The 21,716-nt window shown below is 39.8% G+C and overlaps 5 protein-coding genes across 7 annotated transcripts; 2 read left to right on the forward strand and 3 right to left on the reverse strand.

Moving 5' to 3' along the window:
* Nucleotides 1-579: 579 nt before the first annotated feature.
* Nucleotides 580-2,647, reverse strand: LOC132792383 (ras-related GTP-binding protein C). Its single transcript, XM_060801730.1, has 5 exons — nt 2,464-2,647; nt 1,735-2,205; nt 1,461-1,679; nt 1,254-1,396; nt 580-1,188 (listed from the first exon to the last, which is right to left on the reverse strand). Exons 1-5 carry the CDS (start codon nt 2,464-2,466, stop codon nt 855-857), a joined length of 1,170 nt encoding a protein of 389 aa, XP_060657713.1. The 5' UTR covers nt 2,467-2,647; the 3' UTR covers nt 580-854.
* Nucleotides 2,648-2,940: 293 nt separating this feature from the next.
* LOC132794082 (small ribosomal subunit protein uS17m) lies at nt 2,941-3,562 on the forward strand. Its single transcript, XM_060804321.1, has 2 exons — nt 2,941-3,137; nt 3,203-3,562. Exons 1-2 carry the CDS (start codon nt 3,030-3,032, stop codon nt 3,560-3,562), a joined length of 468 nt encoding a protein of 155 aa, XP_060660304.1. The 5' UTR covers nt 2,941-3,029.
* Nucleotides 3,238-17,045, reverse strand: LOC132794077 (uncharacterized). The gene is made up of 9 exons (XM_060804313.1): nt 16,808-17,045; nt 11,796-11,916; nt 8,030-9,563; nt 6,829-7,468; nt 6,121-6,392; nt 4,847-6,059; nt 4,211-4,764; nt 3,933-4,158; nt 3,238-3,866 (listed from the first exon to the last, which is right to left on the reverse strand). Exons 2-9 carry the CDS (start codon nt 11,824-11,826, stop codon nt 3,786-3,788), a joined length of 4,551 nt encoding a protein of 1,516 aa, XP_060660296.1. The 5' UTR covers nt 11,827-11,916; nt 16,808-17,045; the 3' UTR covers nt 3,238-3,785.
* Nucleotides 17,046-18,274: 1,229 nt separating this feature from the next.
* LOC132794078 (RNA polymerase II-associated protein 3) lies at nt 18,275-20,354 on the reverse strand. Its single transcript, XM_060804314.1, has 6 exons — nt 20,114-20,354; nt 19,750-20,042; nt 19,487-19,695; nt 18,880-19,427; nt 18,542-18,824; nt 18,275-18,483 (listed from the first exon to the last, which is right to left on the reverse strand). Exons 1-6 carry the CDS (start codon nt 20,270-20,272, stop codon nt 18,392-18,394), a joined length of 1,584 nt encoding a protein of 527 aa, XP_060660297.1. The 5' UTR covers nt 20,273-20,354; the 3' UTR covers nt 18,275-18,391.
* Nucleotides 20,355-20,441: 87 nt separating this feature from the next.
* LOC132794080 (dnaJ-like protein 60) lies at nt 20,442-21,499 on the forward strand. 3 transcript variants are annotated; one of them, XM_060804318.1, is made up of 4 exons: nt 20,442-20,645; nt 20,712-20,844; nt 20,900-21,210; nt 21,266-21,499. In XM_060804318.1, the coding sequence occupies exons 1-4, from the start codon at nt 20,593-20,595 to the stop codon at nt 21,432-21,434; spliced, it is 666 nt and encodes a 221-aa protein (XP_060660301.1). In that variant the 5' UTR covers nt 20,442-20,592; the 3' UTR covers nt 21,435-21,499. The 3 variants fall into 3 exon arrangements, with proteins under 3 accessions (XP_060660301.1, XP_060660303.1, XP_060660302.1); XM_060804320.1 differs by having other exon boundaries at nt 20,442-20,641; nt 20,712-20,842; XM_060804319.1 differs by having other exon boundaries at nt 20,444-20,645; nt 20,712-20,832.
* The last annotated feature ends 217 nt before the right edge of the window (nt 21,500-21,716 follow it).

A 21,716-nucleotide genomic window follows, 5' to 3' on the forward strand; every position in this document is an offset into this window, starting at 1 on the left:
CTTTACTGCTTCAACCATCAAACGAACGTATGTAAAGCAGACAAGCAGACACCAACTGCTATTATTAAATTAACACGATTTTGATAGGTAGAAAATATTAGCAGTTTCGTCTAAAAAGCGCATCAATTAATATATTCTACTGCTCTTCGCAGCTCATTTTTCACTACTGTATGACCGAGCGAACTAAACACACACACAACCGAAAACTGTCGCCGTCGACCTGTCTGCTCTATGAGAGTGAATGAGCTGCCATTTACTCGATTTTATATCGAGTCTAATCGATTAAATTTTTTCGGAGATTTTTTCCTTTTTGGCTTTTCTTTTAAAATGTATTCCTATCTTTTACAAACATATTGCGCAAATTATAAAATTTCCAAGTAGTAAATTTTTCGTTTAGCGTTTAGTTTAAAAAATAAATAGTTTCTTATTGGAGAATTTTCACACCTGTATTGGAGTGTGACCGCACTTTCAAAATATACCATACCAACTGTCATCTAGCTACACTCCATATGATTATTATAAATCGGTATATTTTTAAGGCGCGTAATTTAAAACAAAGTAATTAAATTTCCGAAAGTATTTAGTTTTATATAATTTTTATTAAAAAATATACATATTATTATGTGTAGTTAATGTAAGCGCTAGGCAATTTGTTTTTCACGTTAAATACAACTGCAGAGCGATTAAACAAATGATTTAACAATATAGAACAAAGATATATAGAAGAAAAAAAACATAAAAATTTGATAATAAAAAAGCGATGACAAAACTTATAAATGATATTCCAATTTAGATATATATGATTTGTGTGCATGTGAAAATATATACGATATCCAAGTTGCTGGATTTTATACTCATGCAATTTTAGGCGCTCTCGATACAACAGTTGAATCATTTTCATGGTTCGAGCAACCAATTGTTATGCCATGATCGTCGACTAGCTCATCATCATCTTGGTCGACATTCTCAAGCATTTTTTGACGCTTCAGTCGCAATTCAAACACCTCGCTTATAGCATCACGGAAGCAAATGAAGTTGTAATCAATGACGCCTTGTCGATTAAAGTTTTCCTCTCGCAGTAAACAGACAAGAGCTAAAAATTTGTTGACTTCTCGCAGATAGAGTATTGTATTGTTGTTCAGTTTGATGAGACTAGAACTGCCGCTGTCAAAGGCAGTTTCCTCGGAGCTGTCAAAGTAAATATCAAGTTCAATTCGAATATGTCAATAGCATAAGTTATAATAATTGTGTACCTATAAATGCTGGACAGATCAATGACTACATCAATCATATCGCAGCATAGCTCGTAAGCTTGCATGTCAACTGGTGATGAATCTGTCGCAATGTAAATTTTAGATACCACATCGAAGAGAAACGCCTTCTCAATGCCCGAGTTCTGTTAAAATTAGAGTGAGGTCCCAATATCTAAATATGCATTATCTAAAATAAATCCCACTTACTGGTATAAAAATGTTTAGTAGATTTTCTAGCGTTGGGAGCTGTGGTATTAGTTTTTGCACAACCTTCGAGAATGCTTCGAATATTGAGTGATCATAGATCGAAGTCAAGTGAAAGCTGAGATGAATTTGATCGAGACCCGCCTCGCTGAGGTCGTCCGAGGAACGTTGGTGTATATCGCGTTGTGATTCCATTTTCGAATCATCGCTAATACCGTCAACCTATCGAAAATCAATCGATAAACATGATAGGCAAACGCTAACATTATTTGCTTACCTTGTGTATGAAGACCTCGAACTTGATGCGAGGATTGACTTTGTAGGCCTTGATAACCGTGTTCTTGAACTTGGTCAAAGCCTCGTTATAATCATCCTTGGCATCGATCACAAATACCAACGCTCCACATCCACCAAAAATCATTTCCGAATCAAATGTCGGCTCAATGAAATCAATCTGACCTGGGAAATCCCAAATTTGAAACTGCACAAAGCTAGAATTATTAATGTCGTCTTTGACAATTTTGCTGGTGGATTCAAGGAAGAGCGTCTCATTGGGCGACATCTTGTGGAAGACGACTTTCTGTATTGAACTTTTGCCTGAGCGCCGCAAACCCATCAACAATATGCGAGGTTTCGTCTCACTGTTGCTCGACGAATTCGGTTCCAGCTCTAGCCCATCCTGGTCGTAAGCACCATAACCGAAGTCTTTGGGGAATGAATCCACATGATAATCTTCATCCTCGTAACTCTGTGAAAAAACAAGCAATATTTTATGTGTTGTTTTTAATTATGGCAAGAACGGCCCTTTGGCATTATCACTACTATTGTAAATTGACCAAATAATCTAATCTATTTGCGACATAATGCAGCTGCATATCTCGTTTAATGTTGAACAGCAAAGATAATATTATAATTTACATATTATCTGTTCCAATTCGAAGTTATCATTGTCATATTGCGACGTTGTGACTCATCTTTAATTTGTGCGGCTTCTTTGTTTATTTACCATGATTATGCAAGCGTCGTGCTAAGTTTGTGCACGTTTGCAGTCGATTCACATTCAGTTTATTGCAAGCTTTTTGGAATAGGCCAATAAAATATACGTATTAAGTTTAATAGGTAAGATCACACAACACAAAACTGTTTCTTATCGGACAAAAGGTGTGTACACAACAGCTGCACAACAACAGCTGATTACCAGTGGCTCCAGTGTGTACACACTTGCAATTAAGCCAAGTTGCGGCATTTTTATGATGGTCATACTAATTTTTAAAAGATTACAAACAACGATTCATAAAGGGTATTCAATTTATTGAACAAATTGCTGAAAGAACATACATTTTAATTAATACATTTTCTAGTTCATTTGCATTCAAATATACAAATATAATATACAATATATATACTATAATGCTAAAAAATCAGTTCCTTAAATATTTCTAAACACTGAAATGGTATTATTGTTTGTGCCTTGCGGTATTTTTCAATCGTTATCGGTGCGGTCTCGCAACTCGTATTGCTGAGTTCCTATATTTATATTATTGTTGATTTTTTTTAATAATACTGAATAAAATGGCAGCGCGAGGTTTATTACTGATGGGCCAATGCATACCCTGCGTCAAGCAGAATGCCTCAAAAATACGCATACGCCGCATGGAGCTGGATAAGAACCTCAATATGGTGTGTGCAGTTGTCTTTCATGTGAATCTGATTGGGTTTAATATTTATGTTGATCCCTTTTGCAGTATTTCAAGAAGGATACTTTTTTTTTTGCACACGATCCCCAGAAATTATGTAAGACCGGCGATGTGGTGCTAATTCGTGAACTGCCCGAGCGCATGACCCGCCTCATAACGCACGCCGTGGAAAAAGTGGTCTATCCACTTGGTGACATAACCGATCCCATTACCGGCAAAAAGGTCGTGGTGGGCAAGTATCGTGAGGACATTGAGATGGCCAATCAATTATTTGGCAAGTCGGCGAAGGCCTTTGACTATGATAAGGCGCCACCGCGTGGTCGATTGGAGGGTACCAAGGACTTTACGCACGGTGAGACATACATCAAATATCACGAGGATGGCAAGGATCAACCCTTCGCCGTGTAGTCGTTATAATATATGTATGTAATTAGCCCATAAGTAGTGAAAGAATCGTTTGTCATTTTACTAAATATTTTTATTTAAAATGTCGATAAATGTTTATGCATTTTTTTGTAGTTTGTTGTTGTTGCAATGTAATTGCCAATTATTGAAATGTGGGATAAGAAATGCCACAACATTTTGGTTCCGATTGAAATAATCGATGCGTGCCATAAATTAAATTGTTTAACTAATCACAATCTCTTACGATGCTAAAGTTGTACTGGAGTATAGGGTTCGCCACATGGGCGTTGTCATCGCATAGTTTTTGCTGCAACACAAAAAAGGAGTTACATTCTTAGAAGTCACATTAATATATAGTTTAGCTAGGCATTACTTGTTCTAGATCGGCGCTGGCACGCAGCATAAAGTCACGCTCAAAGTTGCCGCGACTGGGCATGTCCAGGGCCAGGATCAGCTTGTTGTTGCCCAACTGCTTGAGCACCTTCACCCAGCTGCTGCTCACCGGCGCATCATCGTCCTCATTCAGCTGAGCGCCTGCCTGACTCGATTTGCTCTGATCCTCGTTGCTGCAAATGGACCATTGCAGCGGCTTGTTGGAGCTAACAAAGAAACTCATTAATTTTTATTTAACAAGTTAATTGTTTTACCTACCTGAAGTGCAGCTCTAAGGTGGAAGCTTGCAAATAACGCGACACGGGAACCACATAGCTAATGTTCCATGAACTGCCCGAACTGGGACAGAAGTGCTCCACATCGATGGTGTAGTTGTTGAGGGCTGCCAACACACAGCTGCTGATGCTCCAACAATCGAGCTGAGGAGGCGGCGGTAACGTTGTGGCCGTCTCCACTGCAGCGATCTCTTTAGGCTGCACGACAGCTTGCTGCTCCACAGCAGCTACAGGTGCATCATTTAACACCGTATAGAGCGCATCCTCGCCCGCCGAGAAGTCCGTTTCACTGGAAAATTGCTTGGTTCTGGCGGCCGTGTTGTGCGAACTCTTACCGTGATAGACCCGTGAGGCAGCTACATTACTGGCGCTATCATTGCTGCTGCTGCTGGAGACGGGCTGTATGATCAGTATGTCGGCATCGTCTTCCTGCTCCGCTGACTGCAGTTCATCCTCCACATGCTGATGCTGCTGCACATTGGCGTCCACATTATCTGCAGCAGCTGCAGCCGGCTGCAGCTCCTCAAAGCAAGAGGACTGGAGACAGAAAAAGAAAATTGTAAATTAATTTGAATTCAGCACAATTGGAATACGGAAATATAAAATTTACAATCCGTACCTGACAATTGTCGTGCTCGTCCTTGTCCTTGGTGCACTCGGTCGGATGACCAAAGAGCGGCGTCTTCACGCTCTTGTTGCGAATCCAGTCCAGGCTGCGCTGATTGGCCGAGCGTCGTCCCACACTGGAATCCCTCAAACCACTCGGATACTCGAAGCCAAAGAGCGCTGTAATGGGATTATCAGCCGGTTCCGATTCGTTGGTATTGCTCAAATTCTGCAAATCCAAGGCATCGCCGCTATCCTTGCTGGCGCCGCTCGTGTTGCGCACCGTAGCCGGTGGCGGCACATCCAGAGGCAGCGATAGAGTGCTGGGCACATGCGTCTGCTCCGTGCTCACCTTGTTGGTGGTCAGTGCTAGATTTGCCGTGGGGGGCGAAACTGTTTTGTACACATTGTAAATGGCGACGTCGCCAGCGTTTAATTTGCGAATGGTTTGCACAGTTTGATCCGGTGCAGCATTGTCCACCGCAGTGCTGGCTATGGTGCCCACCACCACAATGTGCTCGTCCAGTTTCAGCGGTTGTTTTAGCTGCTGTTGCTGCAGTTGCAATTGCTGCTGCTGTTGATCCACATCGATGGAGTTGTTTTCGAAATCCTGCGAAACAGGTATCGATTGCGGCTTTTCCGAGGATGTAATGGTAGTGGCGTTATTAGCTGCTGCTACAGCTGCCAATGCTTTGCCTACCACAGCAACTCGCACACTCTGCAGCAGCTTCTGGGCGGCGCCTTGACTGCTGCTGCTACCACCGGGACGCAACACCTCATGGGAAACGGGCCACTTGGACTTGTTCTTGCTGGCAATTGGTTTGGTCGCGTTGCGCGGCGCTGTCGTTGTTATTCTGACTATTGTTGTGGGCATGGCCAACGCTGGATTAACTTGCGGATCATTCATGAGAGCGGTAAGCTCCTCCTTCTCCTTCTCCTGAATCTCGTCGCCATCGCCCAGACGCATAGTCAGCGTGCTTCCCGAGGGACGCGTGGTGCTTGCTCCGTATATTAAACTGGGCCACGGCACGTGCGTTTTGTTCTTGAAGAGGGTCTGCAAGTTGTGCTGAAAATTGAGGCGATCCTCGTCGCTCAAACGCGATGTGGACGCATCCTGTCGAAAGATGCGAGAGTCACCAAACAATTGATAGCCATCCAGGGGCTGCTGCGGCTGCTGTTGCTGCTTGTTGTGCTCCACAAAGTACAGAGTGGACACGGCCGCCAAACTGCAGCAGCAAAGTATTTAGTTAGATACATATTAAGATATTTATTTGCTTCATTTCTTACCACGCCGCCATAACAATGATTAGCAGAAAGATAATGATCTGCATGACGCGACTCGAGCAGATCTCGTAGCCATCGCTACGATTGTGCGCCTTGTAGTTGCGTGAGGGCGCTGGAGGGAGCAGACAGCGCGGTTCCAGCAAATCCTTGGCACGCAGTTGGTGGTTGTTGTGATTGTTGTTTGCGCGTTCCAGGTGCTCGATACGCGTCTCCAGCGAGCCCGTCACTTTGCACAGCTCCTTGACAGCCCCAATGTTCTCCATTAGTATACGATCCTAGCAATAAATATGTATATTTGTTGTGATTAGCAGTGTTTTTGTTTGTTTGTGTTTATTTTGTAATGTTGTGTTGCTTTTAATAATATGAGCAGCCTGAGTCAAATTTGAATTCACTGGGTGGCAACGCCAGAAAAAACGTTACCCAAAATCGGTACACTGGGATTTTTTTGGTTTATTCGGTACATTTGGTAGTATTTGGTACATTTTTGGTTTGTCGGCGCATATTTTACACATTTTGTGACTTTGGTACACTTTCTTTTATTTGCAAGTTTTATTTGTGATGTCATAAATCTTATTTGACAGCAGTTGCTAAGTGTGACCATAAACAAGTAACGATTAAATAGTGAACAGTGTACACACTGGTAGTAAACGATATCCTTTAGTGTGTGCACGCCAGATTAATTTTATTTAACCGTTACTCGGTGTAACTTACCTTATTGACCAGCAAAAAGTTCTCAATAACATTTCCATTGGGCAGTACAACGCTGCCAGCCTCTTGCACCGCATCCGGTATAACTTCGCGTACCTCCTGCGCTATAACGCCCGTGTCCACAATTTCCCGCGTGTCGCTCTCGCGTCTCAGCCCGGAATGCACAGCAAATTCCGGTTCATAGCGATAACGGACAATGCGGATCTTTTGCATGTTGCGCAGCTGCACCGACGTGTCCAATTCGGCAATTTCCTGTTTGGCGCGACTGTCGCTGGGCTGGACAATGTGTCCCGACACCTTTAGATTGCCGTGCACCACAAGACTTTCGTCCGGACGATCAGTATTGATGCCCACACGTCCCGCATGGAAGATGGACTCCTGAGTGATGCCGCGTTGCCAGCACAGATCCACATCAGACTCAAATTGTCCCGGATTCGAGGCACGCACAATGATGCGCTCGCTGCCATGGCTGACCACGGGAAAGTGGCCAGAGGTGGTGTGCACATGCAGGCCGACGACGAGCTGAAAGAAACGCTGCTCCGGATTGGGGCGTCCCTTCTTGCGCATGTTGTTGTTGGTAGTCTCCGAGAAGTGCAGACGCCCCACTGTGATTTTGCTGACAATATGGCTCTGGAGATCGATACTGCATAGGGAAGGTAAGTGTAAAATATTAATATTTATTACACTATTTATTATATCATAAAATATTATGAAAATGAAATACTATATTTTATATTTTAGAATGTAGACTAGAGTTTCTTTGTAGAATAAATATACTTAAGATTAGGGTTACCAAAAGGGGCTTTTCAAACGAATCTTGTTGGAACAGTTTGATGAGATTTCAATATAATTGAACCGGATTTAAGAAGAAAACAATCTACAGTGATACGCAAACCCGTATTTAACAAAAAATGTTGCATCTATTATTAATCAATATATACCTTGTTTTCATTATAAATTTACAATTATCTTAATCCTAAATATAAATATCAAGTAAATATAAATACATAGTCTATACACAGGAATTCGCAATTAAGTTAAGTGTCCCAGTTTATCTTTGACTTAAAATAACATTCGCAACGAAAACAAAAGTTGTAGAACGACAATTTGTTTTAAATTGTATTATGGGAGGAAACACCAGTGAAGATTAATACATAGTGAATCAATAGAAATTTTGTAATTAGGAGACGTTATTTGTACTTACGGTACGGGATAGAATGGCTTCTTGGAGCGATCGGATTGGCTCTGCTCCACGCGAATTGTCTGATTGGGCGCCTCGAATTTGACACCATAAAAATGCAAGTGGAAGGATTTGATTTTCTCCAGGCCGGACGGTGTCTTCACAAATTTGGCATCTCCCTGAAGCCGAGCATGGCAAGTGACCTGAAAGTGATTTTTCTTCTGGCACACATACGCATCATCCGATACGCTAAAATTGAAACCCTTATCGGCATCCACACGATAATATATGACGGACAACTCCTGCAGACTCTGATCGCATAACTTGTGCCAATTCTCCGGCTGGAAGGGACTGAAGCGAATGCATTGTGTCAACGCGGGATCCCCAGCCTCGCTGCCCGAACCGGAGCCAGCTGCCGCATTGCTCGTCTGTCCGTCCAAGCTGTTGTCCGCCTGCGAATTGATGGCCGAGAGTGCTGGCGAAACGGAGGCGGAGCAATGTGAATGCGCGGGTGTCTTGCTCAGATCATGATCGCTCTGGCTACTGTGACTATGAATCTGGCTGTGGCTGTGGCTGGCTGTTGTTGTCGTTGTGCTGCTGCTGTTGCTGCTAGTAATGTCGCGAGGTGCTATCGAGTGATGTGAACTACGCAACGGACTCATCAACAAACCAGTGTCATGCTTGGGTGCGAAATCAGCACAATCCAATTGTGTGGACATTTTGCGTTTGCGCGACAACGACGAATGCACCGGTGTCGATGGCGGGGAGCAGCGATTGAGGGACAACTGACTGGTGCCAATGACCTGAACGCGATCGCCCAATCCCAGGGATGAGGTCAGCATGCAGGTGGAAATGCTGGACAGATTCTGATAGCTGCCAGTCGAATACAAGCCGGGACCGTTGTCATAGTGCTGATAAAGCAGCTGATCCTGCGGCAACTCATGATGTTGCTGCTGCTGTTGTTGCTGTTGCTGTTGCTGCAGCAGCAACTGTTGCTGCTCGTTCAGCTGCTGTTGCTGTTGTTGCTGGCAGAGCAAACTGTTGGCATTCATCACTAGGCCAGCCTCGTGCTTGACGCGCACATCCTGCGCAGGTGATACAAAGTGATGTCCTTGCTGCGCTGGCGATGCAAATTGCAGCTCTGTGGGCAACATGCTTGATTGCTGCTGCTGCTGCTGTTGTTGTTGCTGCTGCTGCTGTTGCATGTTTGGTAGCCCTGGATAGATGAGTTCACGTCCGGGCAACGCCACGCCATGTGTTTCGCCCAGTGGACTGTAGGCTGGCTCGGAACCCGAGTCGGGCGGACTCTCGGGCAAATGGGCCAGAGGCATGGCCATTCCATGGCCACTCACACGACCTGTCGTCAGCTGTGCATCGAGCACATTCATTGGCGGTGTGTGTGGCGACTCCAGCTTGGTGGTCACTCCGCCCACACTGTCCACGGCCAATCCATCGTTGTGGCTGTGCTGTGCCGCATCGTCAAGGCCACCGACTCCGGCTGCCTGCATAAACAAATCCAGCGCTTCATTGTCAATGCCATCCATGAAATCTGGGCGAGCTGCAAAGGAATGTTTCGCATTAGTACACATGTGTTATGTGAAAATATATAAATTTAATTTAAAGATCGATATATGTATATATGTTTGATCTTGATCTAGCTTATTTTCAAATTAACTTATTTTTATAAGACCATTCACTTAAAAAGGATAAAGGATATCTTCATTTTCTATTTATATAAATGATATTAAAATACTTTAATTCTAGTCTATTAAGTTAACTAGATTATCTTATTTTGCTTTTTATTTTCTACATTAAGCGTATATTCTTAGCTTTAGAAATATAATTACATAATGTAAACATAATGTTAACCTAATGTTAGTAGTAGGTTCTAGTGGACAAAAATGTGATTAATATTTAAACAGAGCATTTCATCATTTATGTTAATTTACGGCAAATCTACGCCACGTGTTGGAATATTGTAAATTAATAGAAGTACAGAGAAATGCTGTTGACATTTTATAATCTTCGGAAGTTATCGGCAAAGTTTTGTTTTTCCCAGACTCTGGATATCCGCCTACACTCGTATATATTTATGTATGTATGTGCACAGCACTGGGCTCAGAAAAATGTCGTTAATAATTTAAGGGGCGTTTACTTTCACATAAAAAATGTAGAACAGTTCGATGATAGATGAGCCCGAGTTTCGTATCGACTGATAAGAGACCACAAATTCCAATTCAAGCTGCGACTGAAGGTATTTTATTTTTTCAGCTGTTTGATCGATAACAGCGCGACTCAAATTGAGCACGATTTATGTGACCACGGCACAACAAATAAGTATTTAAGTAATTTATGCAAAACACACACTTTTTCACTTGTAATGTTATGTAGAGTATAAAGAAATTACCATTTAGCGTCTTGGCATAATCCATAATTGAATTGTTGGCTTAAAAATAAATTGATGGCTTTCAACTACGAAGTTTAAACAATTTGTACGCCTCTTTATCGAGCCTAAACGGAATGCACTAACAGCCAAGTTAGCAGCTAGCTAACTAAATGGTTAACTCTGATTTGTGCCAAGTGCAAATTAACAGTTTTTGGTTTCAATAAAAAAAAATATAAAACAGAAGATAAAGATACTCGAACACAATTATCTAACGCACATGTGAGCGCACATGCGGTTGATGCACTTTTCACAACTGGCTGAGCAGTGAAAATGCGCTTTTCCAAAATGCAAGTAGAAAAATCGAAGCCAAAAACGAAATGTGCAAATCCAATTCATAAAAGCAATAAAAACAAATCGCCTTCAATTGCAATGAAAACGAATGTTATTCCAACTGTGTTTTTGACTCATTAAAAAACCATAATCCTAATAAACCAAAACTCAGCTGTTTTAAATACTCTGTTTAAACGTTTTTTTTTTCTTCTCAATTTTACTATTATTTTATTTATATATGGTATATTTCTTCTTTTGTTTCTTATATGTATCAACTCGCGGGCAAACGTCGAAATTGTGCACTGCCGAGTGGAGAAATTCAATCAGTTTCAGTTTTGTGTTTTGCGCTTCAGTTCGGTTTTGGCCAAGTTATTGATCAAACAAATGCTTTGCTCATTTCGGCCAGCGCAGGGAGGCGACATTATTTAGATATGCATATGTATACAGATATTTTATATAGATATATATTGCGACTCTATAGCTATTTGGTTTGCTAACTCCGTGTATGTTTGTTGGTGTTTGAGTTTTTTTTTTTTTGTCTATTCGCCAGCTCTAAGCCGAAATTTGTTAAGCATATCAACGTCGACTGCTACATCAATTTATTTTATTTGACTTCTATTTTGGGTAGCCAACGATAGCTTTGTTATTATTATTCTTCACTGTAGTTGTTGCTGGCGACCAGCCGAAGGACAATTTATATACTGCTGCTGCTAACCTTGCCTTTGGCTATTATAATTTGATCATGATATTGCATCTTGATTTTATTTTTTGTTTTTGCCAGTTTTACAAGTGAAATTTGTTGCTTCTTTCGGTTTCGATCGTTTAGAATATGCTTTGTATAATTAATTGGCAAAGACAATAACTCAATAATTTAATATTAAAATATGCCCAAATCAAGGCAGAAAAAATACCCAAATATTAATGATTATACAGAGAGAAAAATGTAAGCCGAGATATATAAGAATCTATACGGAAGATTCCAAATAGTGATATATGTTATATTATCTTTTCCCTTTTTGTTTGCTTATTTCTATATATCATACTATCCATAAATTTGGTGTTCTTTATACTTACAAAAGTCCGGAAATTCAAATTCCATATTCATATCCAAAAATAGTTATCCAATAAACCTTTACACTCCACTGGCATCCTTTCCGATCTGTCTACTGACTATAACATGGCTCCGATTGATGTTCTACAAAATGCAAAGAAAAAAAATTAAACCTTTTACCATAATCGATTATTTGTCTTTCTACATTTACAATCACTCCAATTACAATACTTTGTTATGAGGAATAACTGCAATTTGACTAGCATAAAAATGGTTTATACATTTTCCACAGTTTCTTATTTGTTGTGTTGATTATAAAGAAGCCCTCGCTTGGTTTTTTTCTTTCAGCTATTCTAGGAATATTATAGTATGATAATAAACAACTTGGAACGAATTAAATGGCATTTGCGCCACAATAAGTTTGGCTTACAAAATGATTTGCAAACTGTGCATATTTTAAATATAGTTTAAAACTGCGTTACAATCTTTTCCCTTGCTCTCTGATAATACAATGACGTCGCAGTGTCGACAAATACTTAACATGATATCTCGCTTAGCCTTTGGACCACAAGTTTGCATTGAGACTGCGAAATTAAGTTAAACAAGTGCGAAAGCGCAAGTCTGCGATAATCACATTCAATACACAAGAATTTAAGTTTTTAAAATGGATAAGCATCTTGGAATTTGTGGATGGAATTTCCAGGAATTATTCAGAATATGGTGCTCAGACGGAAAGCTGATTATGATTGTAAGTCGAAGACTTTTCCTGGTGCCCACATTTCCGGATGTGACAGAGTTGTTTTGATATACAAATAGCAAACGAGATAAACTTTGCCAAGTTGCCATCGGCAGCAGCTCTATTGCATATAAATTTAAAATAGTAATTAATCTGTAAACGTAAACTTGGAATTTCCCAAGAGTTGATCACGTGCTCAACAAAGAATTTAATGAGAAATTCTATAGCAAGTTGAATGCGCTATAAGACTTATATTATATATTATTTCTCTGTTCATTATAGTAATTTCTCAAAATTAAGCGATAAAGCTAATTATAAATATCATCTCTATTTGTTAACAATCTTTCACTATTCGTTTAAAGCGCTGCTAAGTATGCAACAAAATAGTGAAACTCGAAATGATAAAATCTGTTCATGCTAAATACTTAGAATATTATTGTCAAATGATTGAATGCTGTGCTTATTTATATTTTTTCAGCTTTTTAATTGCGTTTTGAATATAACTTTTTTTTTGTAGTTGTTGTCTGTCTGGTTATGTTGTTTTATCTCCGTTTATTTAAATGCGCAACAACTTTCGCAGACACTGTATCTGTGTCTAGTGTTCTATTTATGTTAAGCGACTGTATTGTAATTGTAACATCTTCTTTAGATATAGTTTCATTTAATTGTGTATTGTAAAAGGCATCATTATGGCAAAGAAATGTACTCAATCAGCACTGAGCTCTGCCCCAAGCTATCTTTAGTTGTCGTTGTTGTTGTTGTCGCGCATTCATTGACGTTGCCGTTGTGTCGTGTTGTCGCAATGATTTTGATTAAATTAACGCTTCAGCTTCGGCTTCGGCTTCGACTCAGCCAGCGACGTGCTGAGATATGTGATACATTTTGCGAAAAACTTTTGCTTATCCCCAACACAACACAACACAACAGATCAGAACGGAACAACAATAATGCTTTTATATTTTAAATAACTCAAGTGATTTGATTTAGTTTGACGCAATAGCACGACAACAATACAACAACTTCGTCAAATTACTAAAAATAAAATAAAATAGATTCTTGACAAACAGAAAATAGATAAAGAAGCGGAGAAGAAGCTACGCAGCAGCAGTTTAAGAACCTGTAGATACTTTTTTTTCAAGTGTTGCCGTTTGTTTTTCTTATGGACGGTAGCCCAAGCCGGAAGTTAAAGTCAGAGGTGACTCGACTGTTTTTATTTTGTTATTTGGCCAATTGCCGCTCATCTTCGACCGCTGCTGCTGCATCCTTGAGACACAACAACAGCAACCACTTTAATAGGAAAAACAAAAACAATGAGCAGCGTAAAACGGTCTTTTTCTTTTTTGTTGGTCAAATCTTTAGCTTTTTGCTCACACCTCCAAAATGTTTAACATTTTATTAGCATTTTAATAAACCAAAACAAAAAAACCCCCTTCTGTTCATAATAGCTGAGTTTTAATGCCCAACACATGGGTATAATGAATAGTTGTCAATTTTTGTAACAGGCATTGTTGTGGGTTAATTTTATCTGTCTGGCCGTTTAAAGAAGCGTCTATAAGTCGGAAACTATAAAAGCTTGAGCTACAAAATTTGACGACACTACGCTTATTAGTACAGTACAGCTTCTGGATGTTGTTGAATTTTGTCACGCCTTCTTCAGCCCCCTCAAAGCTAGCATTCAGTTATTAGGAATATACATAAACATTTTTTGAACTGCTCCTTTTAACTGCTCAAATGAGCAACTAAATATCAGAGACTACCATATTTTGACACTCTATTTTAAGTAGTTCTTGCCACGCCTCCAAAAACCGTTAGTTTTTAGGTTTTCTTTGGGTATTTCATAGTCGCCCACAAACGTCTAATGCGCATTGCATTGAAATAGCGTGCTTGGTCACAAACTACGACACGAGCTGACCACAAAATTGAGTTATAAATATATGAAATAAATTCAGGAAAAAAACATATGAAATGCCAACTCTCATGTTTGCCGTTGCCATTGCTGCTGTGCTAATTGCCGCCGGCATGTGATTTTTTCGACAACATTTCAATTACAGTCGGATTAGCCGCAAACTTGGACCAGAACGTCGGTCGCTGGACGTTGTTAAACAGACTGTCTGGCTTTTATTTTGCAAAGCAAAAGCATGTCCAACTCATGATTTCAATTTGTGCGAACTGCAAATAGACACACGCAGTTTTCTGGACGAAAATCTCAAATCATTCAATCTGCTCTTTTTTTCGACGTGTGCCCAAAAAAATATCAATAGCGTATAGGAACAACATTAATACTAATCAATTTGTTTAGCGCATTGGCTCTAAAGATTTGATCAAACACGTTGTCGCTGGCTCTGATGAAATGATATTGTAGCATCTGCCATCGACATCGACATAAGGCATATTTATTTTCCCCCAAAATGCGTCATCGCATTCAAGTGCGTCTTGAGCTTAAGATATTGTCAGCTAAATATAGCTATAGTTACTATATCTCTCTCTATATGATTCATGGCTAGAGAACTCATCAATGGCAGTCGTTTAAGTTCAATGAAAGTGGCAACGACTTCAAAAAAAAAAAACAAATCTAATTTTTACCTATTTATTGAGAGGGCCAACTTTCGCAATGGGACACAAACATTGTCCTCGTCAACTTAATGTAATTATCGCCATTTAATTATAAGCAATTAGCATGTATTTTGCAGATACCCATGGAATATTCCGCTTGAAAATTGTTATCAAAATGCCGCTGTCGAATGCTCTACTACACACATCACACATGGGTATACAAAAATGAGAAAGGAAAAAGAAGCTAAGCGGATCTGTGTAGAAAAGAAACTATGCGAAGATCGTTTTTGGTTTTGTTTTTGATTTTTTTTTGCGGCTTGGAGATTTTTTTACCCCGAAGCTGCTTTTATTTATAAATACAAACATATATCTGCCATTTATTTTGTTTCGTTTTTGTTTCTCTTGTTGTTGTTGTTTCTCTTTTTACAAATTATTGCTGCTGCGCTGCTGTTGCTGCTGCTGTGTTGCTGTTGCTGTTGCTATTGGTGCTGTTGCTGCTGCTGCGACGGCGGCTTTGAAACTCAACCAACCGGTTGAATTTTATGTCTTTTGCTGATATTTCGCTTGCCGTTGTTGTTGTTGTTGCTGTCGCTTGAGAGGCAGCCGACGCTGATGTTGTTATTATTGCTGTCGTGGTTGCTGCTGCTGCTGCTGCTATTGCTGCTGTTGTAGTCTTATTTTGGGCTATTGGGATGGTAGATGTTTTACTTTTTTGCGCATGGCACAGGTTGAAACGAGCGATGAAGCGTTAAGCGCAAATAAGAAGAAACCGACAATAACAACAACAACATGCAGCTCTACGATAAAGAGCACAAGAGGCGCAAGCTAAGTGAGCAAAGCAAACAAGAAACTGGCCGAGATCGTCTGCTTGGATTTGAACTTGGTTTAACGGAGAAGTGGGGGTGTGGGGGGTGCTCAGCATAAATTAGGCACGTCTCGTCGTGAGGCAGGTGGGCGGGCACTTTGCACGGAGATCTCTGACTTTGAAGATGTTCGTTGTGCCAGACAAATTCAAGACACCAACAATAGCAACAACAACAAGAACAACAACAGCAGAAGCTGACAAATTAGTTGTGCATTCTTTTACAGATACACTGAAGTTGTTTATCCGCGTCTGAATATGTTTAAAATGAAAGGTAAACGATGTACGTGGCTGTACATTGGTATTTGAATTCATCTATTTCGCTCCGTCTCTCTCTCACACACACGCTTATTAGCGCTATCTGATTTACTGAGCCGAGCTTTGTTTGTGTGCGTAGTTTGCATTTTTGCTGATGCTGCGCGAAATTTTGTGATTTTGGTGGGAGTTTCATTGTTTTGGCCTGTTGATAATTTTCCACATTTTTGTGTTTGTTTTGTTTTTGTTTTTTTGCTCTCGTATATGATCAATTTTAGTGCATAGTACACACACATATATTTACGTTCACATACACACACAATCGCTTGCACAGATTTTACGGCTTTTCTTAATTTGCAACAATTTTTGCTGGTTTTTCACCGAGTCAACGCTTAGCCGCTTTTCGCACTGCTTAAATTAGTTTTGTATTTGTATAAAAAACAGCAACAAAAAAATACGTCAACTACAATACATCATTTTGTTGTTTAGCGTAAAATGATTGTAGCATTTTTTGTGTGTGCAGTTGCTTTCTCTTTTGTTTTGCAAATGCTTACACTTGTTAGTTACAATTTGATACATATATTATTGCATTTAAATTTGCCCACTCACAAACACACACACACACTTACATAAATTTCCGTTAGTGTTTAACTGTAATTGTTTACGTTTATTTGATCGTTTTGTGTTTCACGCTTCGTATACGCGATGTATGTGTATAGTATGTATATTTTTGTAATTACTACGGCGGGTTCGCTTATTTCGCTGTTGTGTGTGTCGCTCGTGTATTTTTTTGTATTTTATTTATTTGATATTTGTCATTCAGTCGGAGCGCGATATCTAAATCTGTTAGAGTGTGGACAGCAACTGGCCGATCATGCGCTCCGTTCGCTGCCTCTCCATCTCTGCTTAATGAAGCTTAGCTTCGTCGGCGGAGTTGCCAGTGCGCTCGCTCAGCTTTGCGCTCATCTGGCAACCACGTCAAGCCATACTCACACACACTAGTGTAGAGAGAGACTAGCGTTCGTACGAAACGAAACGAAACGATAAGAACGAGAAAAATGTAAATTAAATTATAACTAGCAGCGGCAACAATGAGCTTAAGCTAAACCTCGTACGTTTACTTAATACACTCGGCTTCGCCATAGCCATCGGCATCGGCTCTCACGCAATTAATGGCTGGGGAGCCGAATGCTGACACAAATCTGGCTTCGGCATTGTCGAGAATTCTCTCGAGTAGCTCTCACAATTTGTGTGAATGCGCCCGCCCCCCCAGATTAGTTGTCGCCTTTTTATACCCGACACTCGGCATGGAATGGAAGGGTAGTATAAATTAGCGCTAATCAGATTCTGTATAAACAACGATATCCCAAAAATTTTATGTAGTAGAGTCACCAAGTTAGGCATTCAAAATTGTTAGTTTAATTTACATGTTATAGTTTAAACTTTAAGCACAAGAACATTTGAAAACTTTTTAGATTGAATATATCGCAATGATTTACTTGAGTATAAATCATAATTACTACAAATGTCGGGTATTTCAAAGTCGAGCACACGAATCTTTAGGTTTCACACTTGTTTAGCTGGTGTTGTAATGATATGCCCTGCAGTTAACCCATCATCAGCACACAGCTTAAACTTTAAATCACTTAATGGAGCCGTTTTGTTTACAAGGAATATATGCACATTGCACAAACAAATTTATCTTCGCATATGGACAGATCAGATATACTTACATTTTAGGTAGAAGCTTTCTCTGATTGAATTAATAATACGTTGATTTATGTAAATTACACTAATTCATATTACTCAATTTGCTATTTAATATTCATTGCTCGCTTGTTTGTTGCTCGGGCGACGTTTCGTGTTCTCGTTCTTTTATCCCATGCCATGGTATTCAGTTACTTCTGGCAAAAACTTGATAATCATCATTTGCTGCTGGCGTTGTTATTACAAATGGTTTTGCATTATGGCTTACATTTGTTAATTCACAATGTAATGTTCAATACGGTTTTAGCTGTGTTTTTATGTGTTACATTGCTATTGCAGTTTTGTTTTGTTTCTGGCACATCTGTTTTCATTATGTAATAACAACTACATTTTAAATTTTGTAAATATATTTTCACATCTATTTGCATTTAACATTTTTAACACAATTTAATGTTTGAGCTAACAATCTGAAACAGATTCAATACGTATTTTGTTTGAAACAATTTTTAGGCTACGCTATAGACTTTGGCCAACTTCACCAATAATTCTGCATTGCTTTTGGGGAACTCCTTTATGGCAGCCATTATCGATGTGACCACTAGAAATAAATATACAGAATAATAATACTTATTAAGCGCATAGCAATAAAAACATACGTTTCTTCTCTTCCTTGGACATGAGCATTGCCAATATGGTAAACTCGTCGTTTTTAGAAATCTCCCATAACACTGCTGCTGTTGTTGGCTCCTTGTTGGGCACATAGAACTCGTGTAGTGTTTCCATCAGATCTGAAAATGTATCCGAATCGAAACTAGCTCCAAGTATTTTGCACAAATTTGGTATCTCAATGGACTTTAAATAATGATATTTCTGCACAGCAGATAATTCTTTCCATGTCACATAGAACTGAGCTGTGCCAGCTGGAGCAGCTGGTATGCGCTGTAAAGTAGTATAATATTAATATAATGTAAAGTTAAATGAAAAAATTGCTTACCTCCATTGCTGTGGATGAGGATTGCTTAGTTTGTGGTTCGGGTTTACTTTTCATCTTTGCAGTCTCAGCTTTGTTAATAGTCTTTTCAGTGTTGTTCGCATTTACTTCTTCCTTGACTGCTGTCAAATTAGTTTTTTCACCAGTTTGCATATCAACAACCTTTAATTTAGCAGGTTCTTGGGAAACAGTTTTGACTACTTTTTCTGAAGTTGTTGTACTCTTTTCAATGACTTTTGACTGAATAGTTGAGGTTTGCTGTGGTTGCCGTTCTATTTCAACTATTTTTTCTGGCTTAGCAGTCGTCTTCTGTGCAGGATCTTTTTTTACTTCTGTAAACGGACCACAATTGCTGTTGAAGATCTTATCAATCTCATCATCTGTGATGCGCAATTGCTGTGGTTGTTGTTGGTTGGCTCGAGGCGTTACAATATCCACAACTGGCACCCGCCGCATTGATTGCTTAGAGCGTTTATAAGCTGGCTTATCAAAGGGTAAAATGTCAATTAAATTATCATTTGGGGCACTGAAGTTGGGGCCATTTTTAGTAGCTGCAATAAATGACAATTAGAAACTCAATAGATTATTACAATATTTTCAATAACATTACCATTTTTGCGCAAGCGATCATTGATGCGTTCCAGGCTACGTTTTGCCTCGATATTTTTGGGGTCCAGCGTAAGCACAGTGGTGCAGTCCTTAAGAGCTTCCATATTATTGCCGAGCGATTCGTTTGCTTGCATGCGACGATAATAGGCCTTGACACAGGTCTTGTCCAATGCAATGGCCGATTCGCAATCATCCACACAGTTGCCATAACTATGATGAGAAAAAAATTAGTTTTTAGTTCGATTAATAAGACTCATTGCTTACCGCTCCAACTTTAAGTGACACAGTGCCCGGTTAATAAAGTAAATGGCATCGTATGGATAAACCTCTACAGCCTCAGAGTATGCTTCGATGGCCCTTTCGTAGTCCGCTTGCTTTACATAGTTATTGCCCCGATCCTTGATGTCGTTAGCCTTTTTGTGCTGTTGCGCCAATGCATCCTGCGGCAAGTCCTGCTTCTCTGTGGGCGTGCTCACTGTTGAGCTCGGTGACAGCGCCGGCTGGGAAGTGGTCTTCTTTGTTGGCTCACTTGTCACATGGCTGCGCACTGGCAGCGTCTAAAAAAAACGTATAGGACGAATTATGCAAATTCCACTTGACTTGATTTTGAGGCATGTGCGCTACTCACTTTTCTATCGACGGTTGGAGCAGGCGCATTTTTCATTGCCTCTTCGCGGTTTTTGATGTCCTTCTCCCATGAGTAAAGCTCTTTTACCGAATTTTGATACTCGGTCGCATTGCGACGCACCTGCAATTGCAATTCTATAGCGTTCTTTTCGCCACTCATTTTAATTTACTAAATTAATATTGTTATTTTTTGTAGTAAAGAGCGCTATTTCGGTTGTCATGACAGCGACAGTGTGACCGTCAGCAAATGTTGATAAAAATTTACTATATTTGCTGCTCTAATATACCGATAGCACTTTATCGATAGTAATACTCGATAATAGAGCTAGTGTTGGGAATCGCAGTCAACCGGTGTTACTACCACTAATGTATCTTTTTCGGAATTGAAAACAAATGGAGTGAAATTATTTGTGTTTATTATTTGTTTATCTATCACTGTTCACCATTGTAACGAGGGATAAAGCAGGGTCGAGCCTTAACATGCTGCGTATACCGAGCTATTCGCTCGCCATGGAAGCGACCAGCAGACGTAAGTAGGTAGCGATTGTTGTGTTTTTGTTATATAAAAACAACGTTCTATTATTGTATTTTATGCGCAGTTTTGCACAGACGACAAAGTTGAATGCCAAAAAGGCCGAAACACACTACGATGTACTCAATCTAAGTCATGATTGCAGCAAACGGGACATACGCAATGCGTTTCTACGACTCTCCAAACAGGTGCAACAAGGTGCAATTTATATTTAGTTTAGACATTTTGGACTAATTAAGACTCATTCTATTGTAGTATCATCCTGATGTTAAACACGCTGCTGAACAGCCAGATAGCGCTGCTAGATTTGTTAAAATCACCGAGGCATATCAGACGTTAGTGAAACCCTCATCCCGCAGGGAATACGATGATAGTTTGCTATGGAATCCGGGGGAAAGAAGCGCTCGAGAAACAATTCATCCATGGGAAGTCAAACCCAATTATAATCCCAATCCTGGCCCATACTATGGCATTAAAGGCTTTAATCGCGTGTCCAACTGGAAGGTTGCCTTATTCCTAATCTCCTTGGGCATCGCAGGCGCCATCTTTGGATTTAGCTCAGTCAAGTAAGTCATGAATTGGACTTTTTTATTTGATTAACTTACTAACTGATTTGCAAAGGCTTTCGTTTCAAACTCATAAGCAAATACGGGACGAGGTCTCAGCAGAAGCCAATTCACATCATGCAGCTGTCGTGGCCGATGCACAAAAGTATGGCAACGAAGAGCAAATTCGAAGGATGGTTGTGCGTCTGGCTAATGATCCCTTGAGCAGAGCGGCGGCCAAGTAAAATTTAAATTATTATGACAAATTTTGTATATATGTAAACTTAAATAGACAATTATTTTTACAAAATTTATTGGAGTAATTCTATTTGCCATCATTTTTATTTTATGTGGATTTCAGAGAAATCCTCCTGAATATTTATTAGTTATCGAATTGAGTCGGGAAATTCTTGAATAATTTCGAGTAGTTCCCCGCCAACCTAATATATCGAACTGATCGATATCTAAACTGCTAGATGTGTCATTTTATGCATATCGATTATCGCTCAAGTTTAAAATATCCCAAG

Source organism: Drosophila nasuta, chromosome 3 (genome assembly GCF_023558535.2).
Source record: "Drosophila nasuta strain 15112-1781.00 chromosome 3, ASM2355853v1, whole genome shotgun sequence".
NCBI lineage: Eukaryota > Metazoa > Arthropoda > Insecta > Diptera > Drosophilidae > Drosophila > Drosophila nasuta.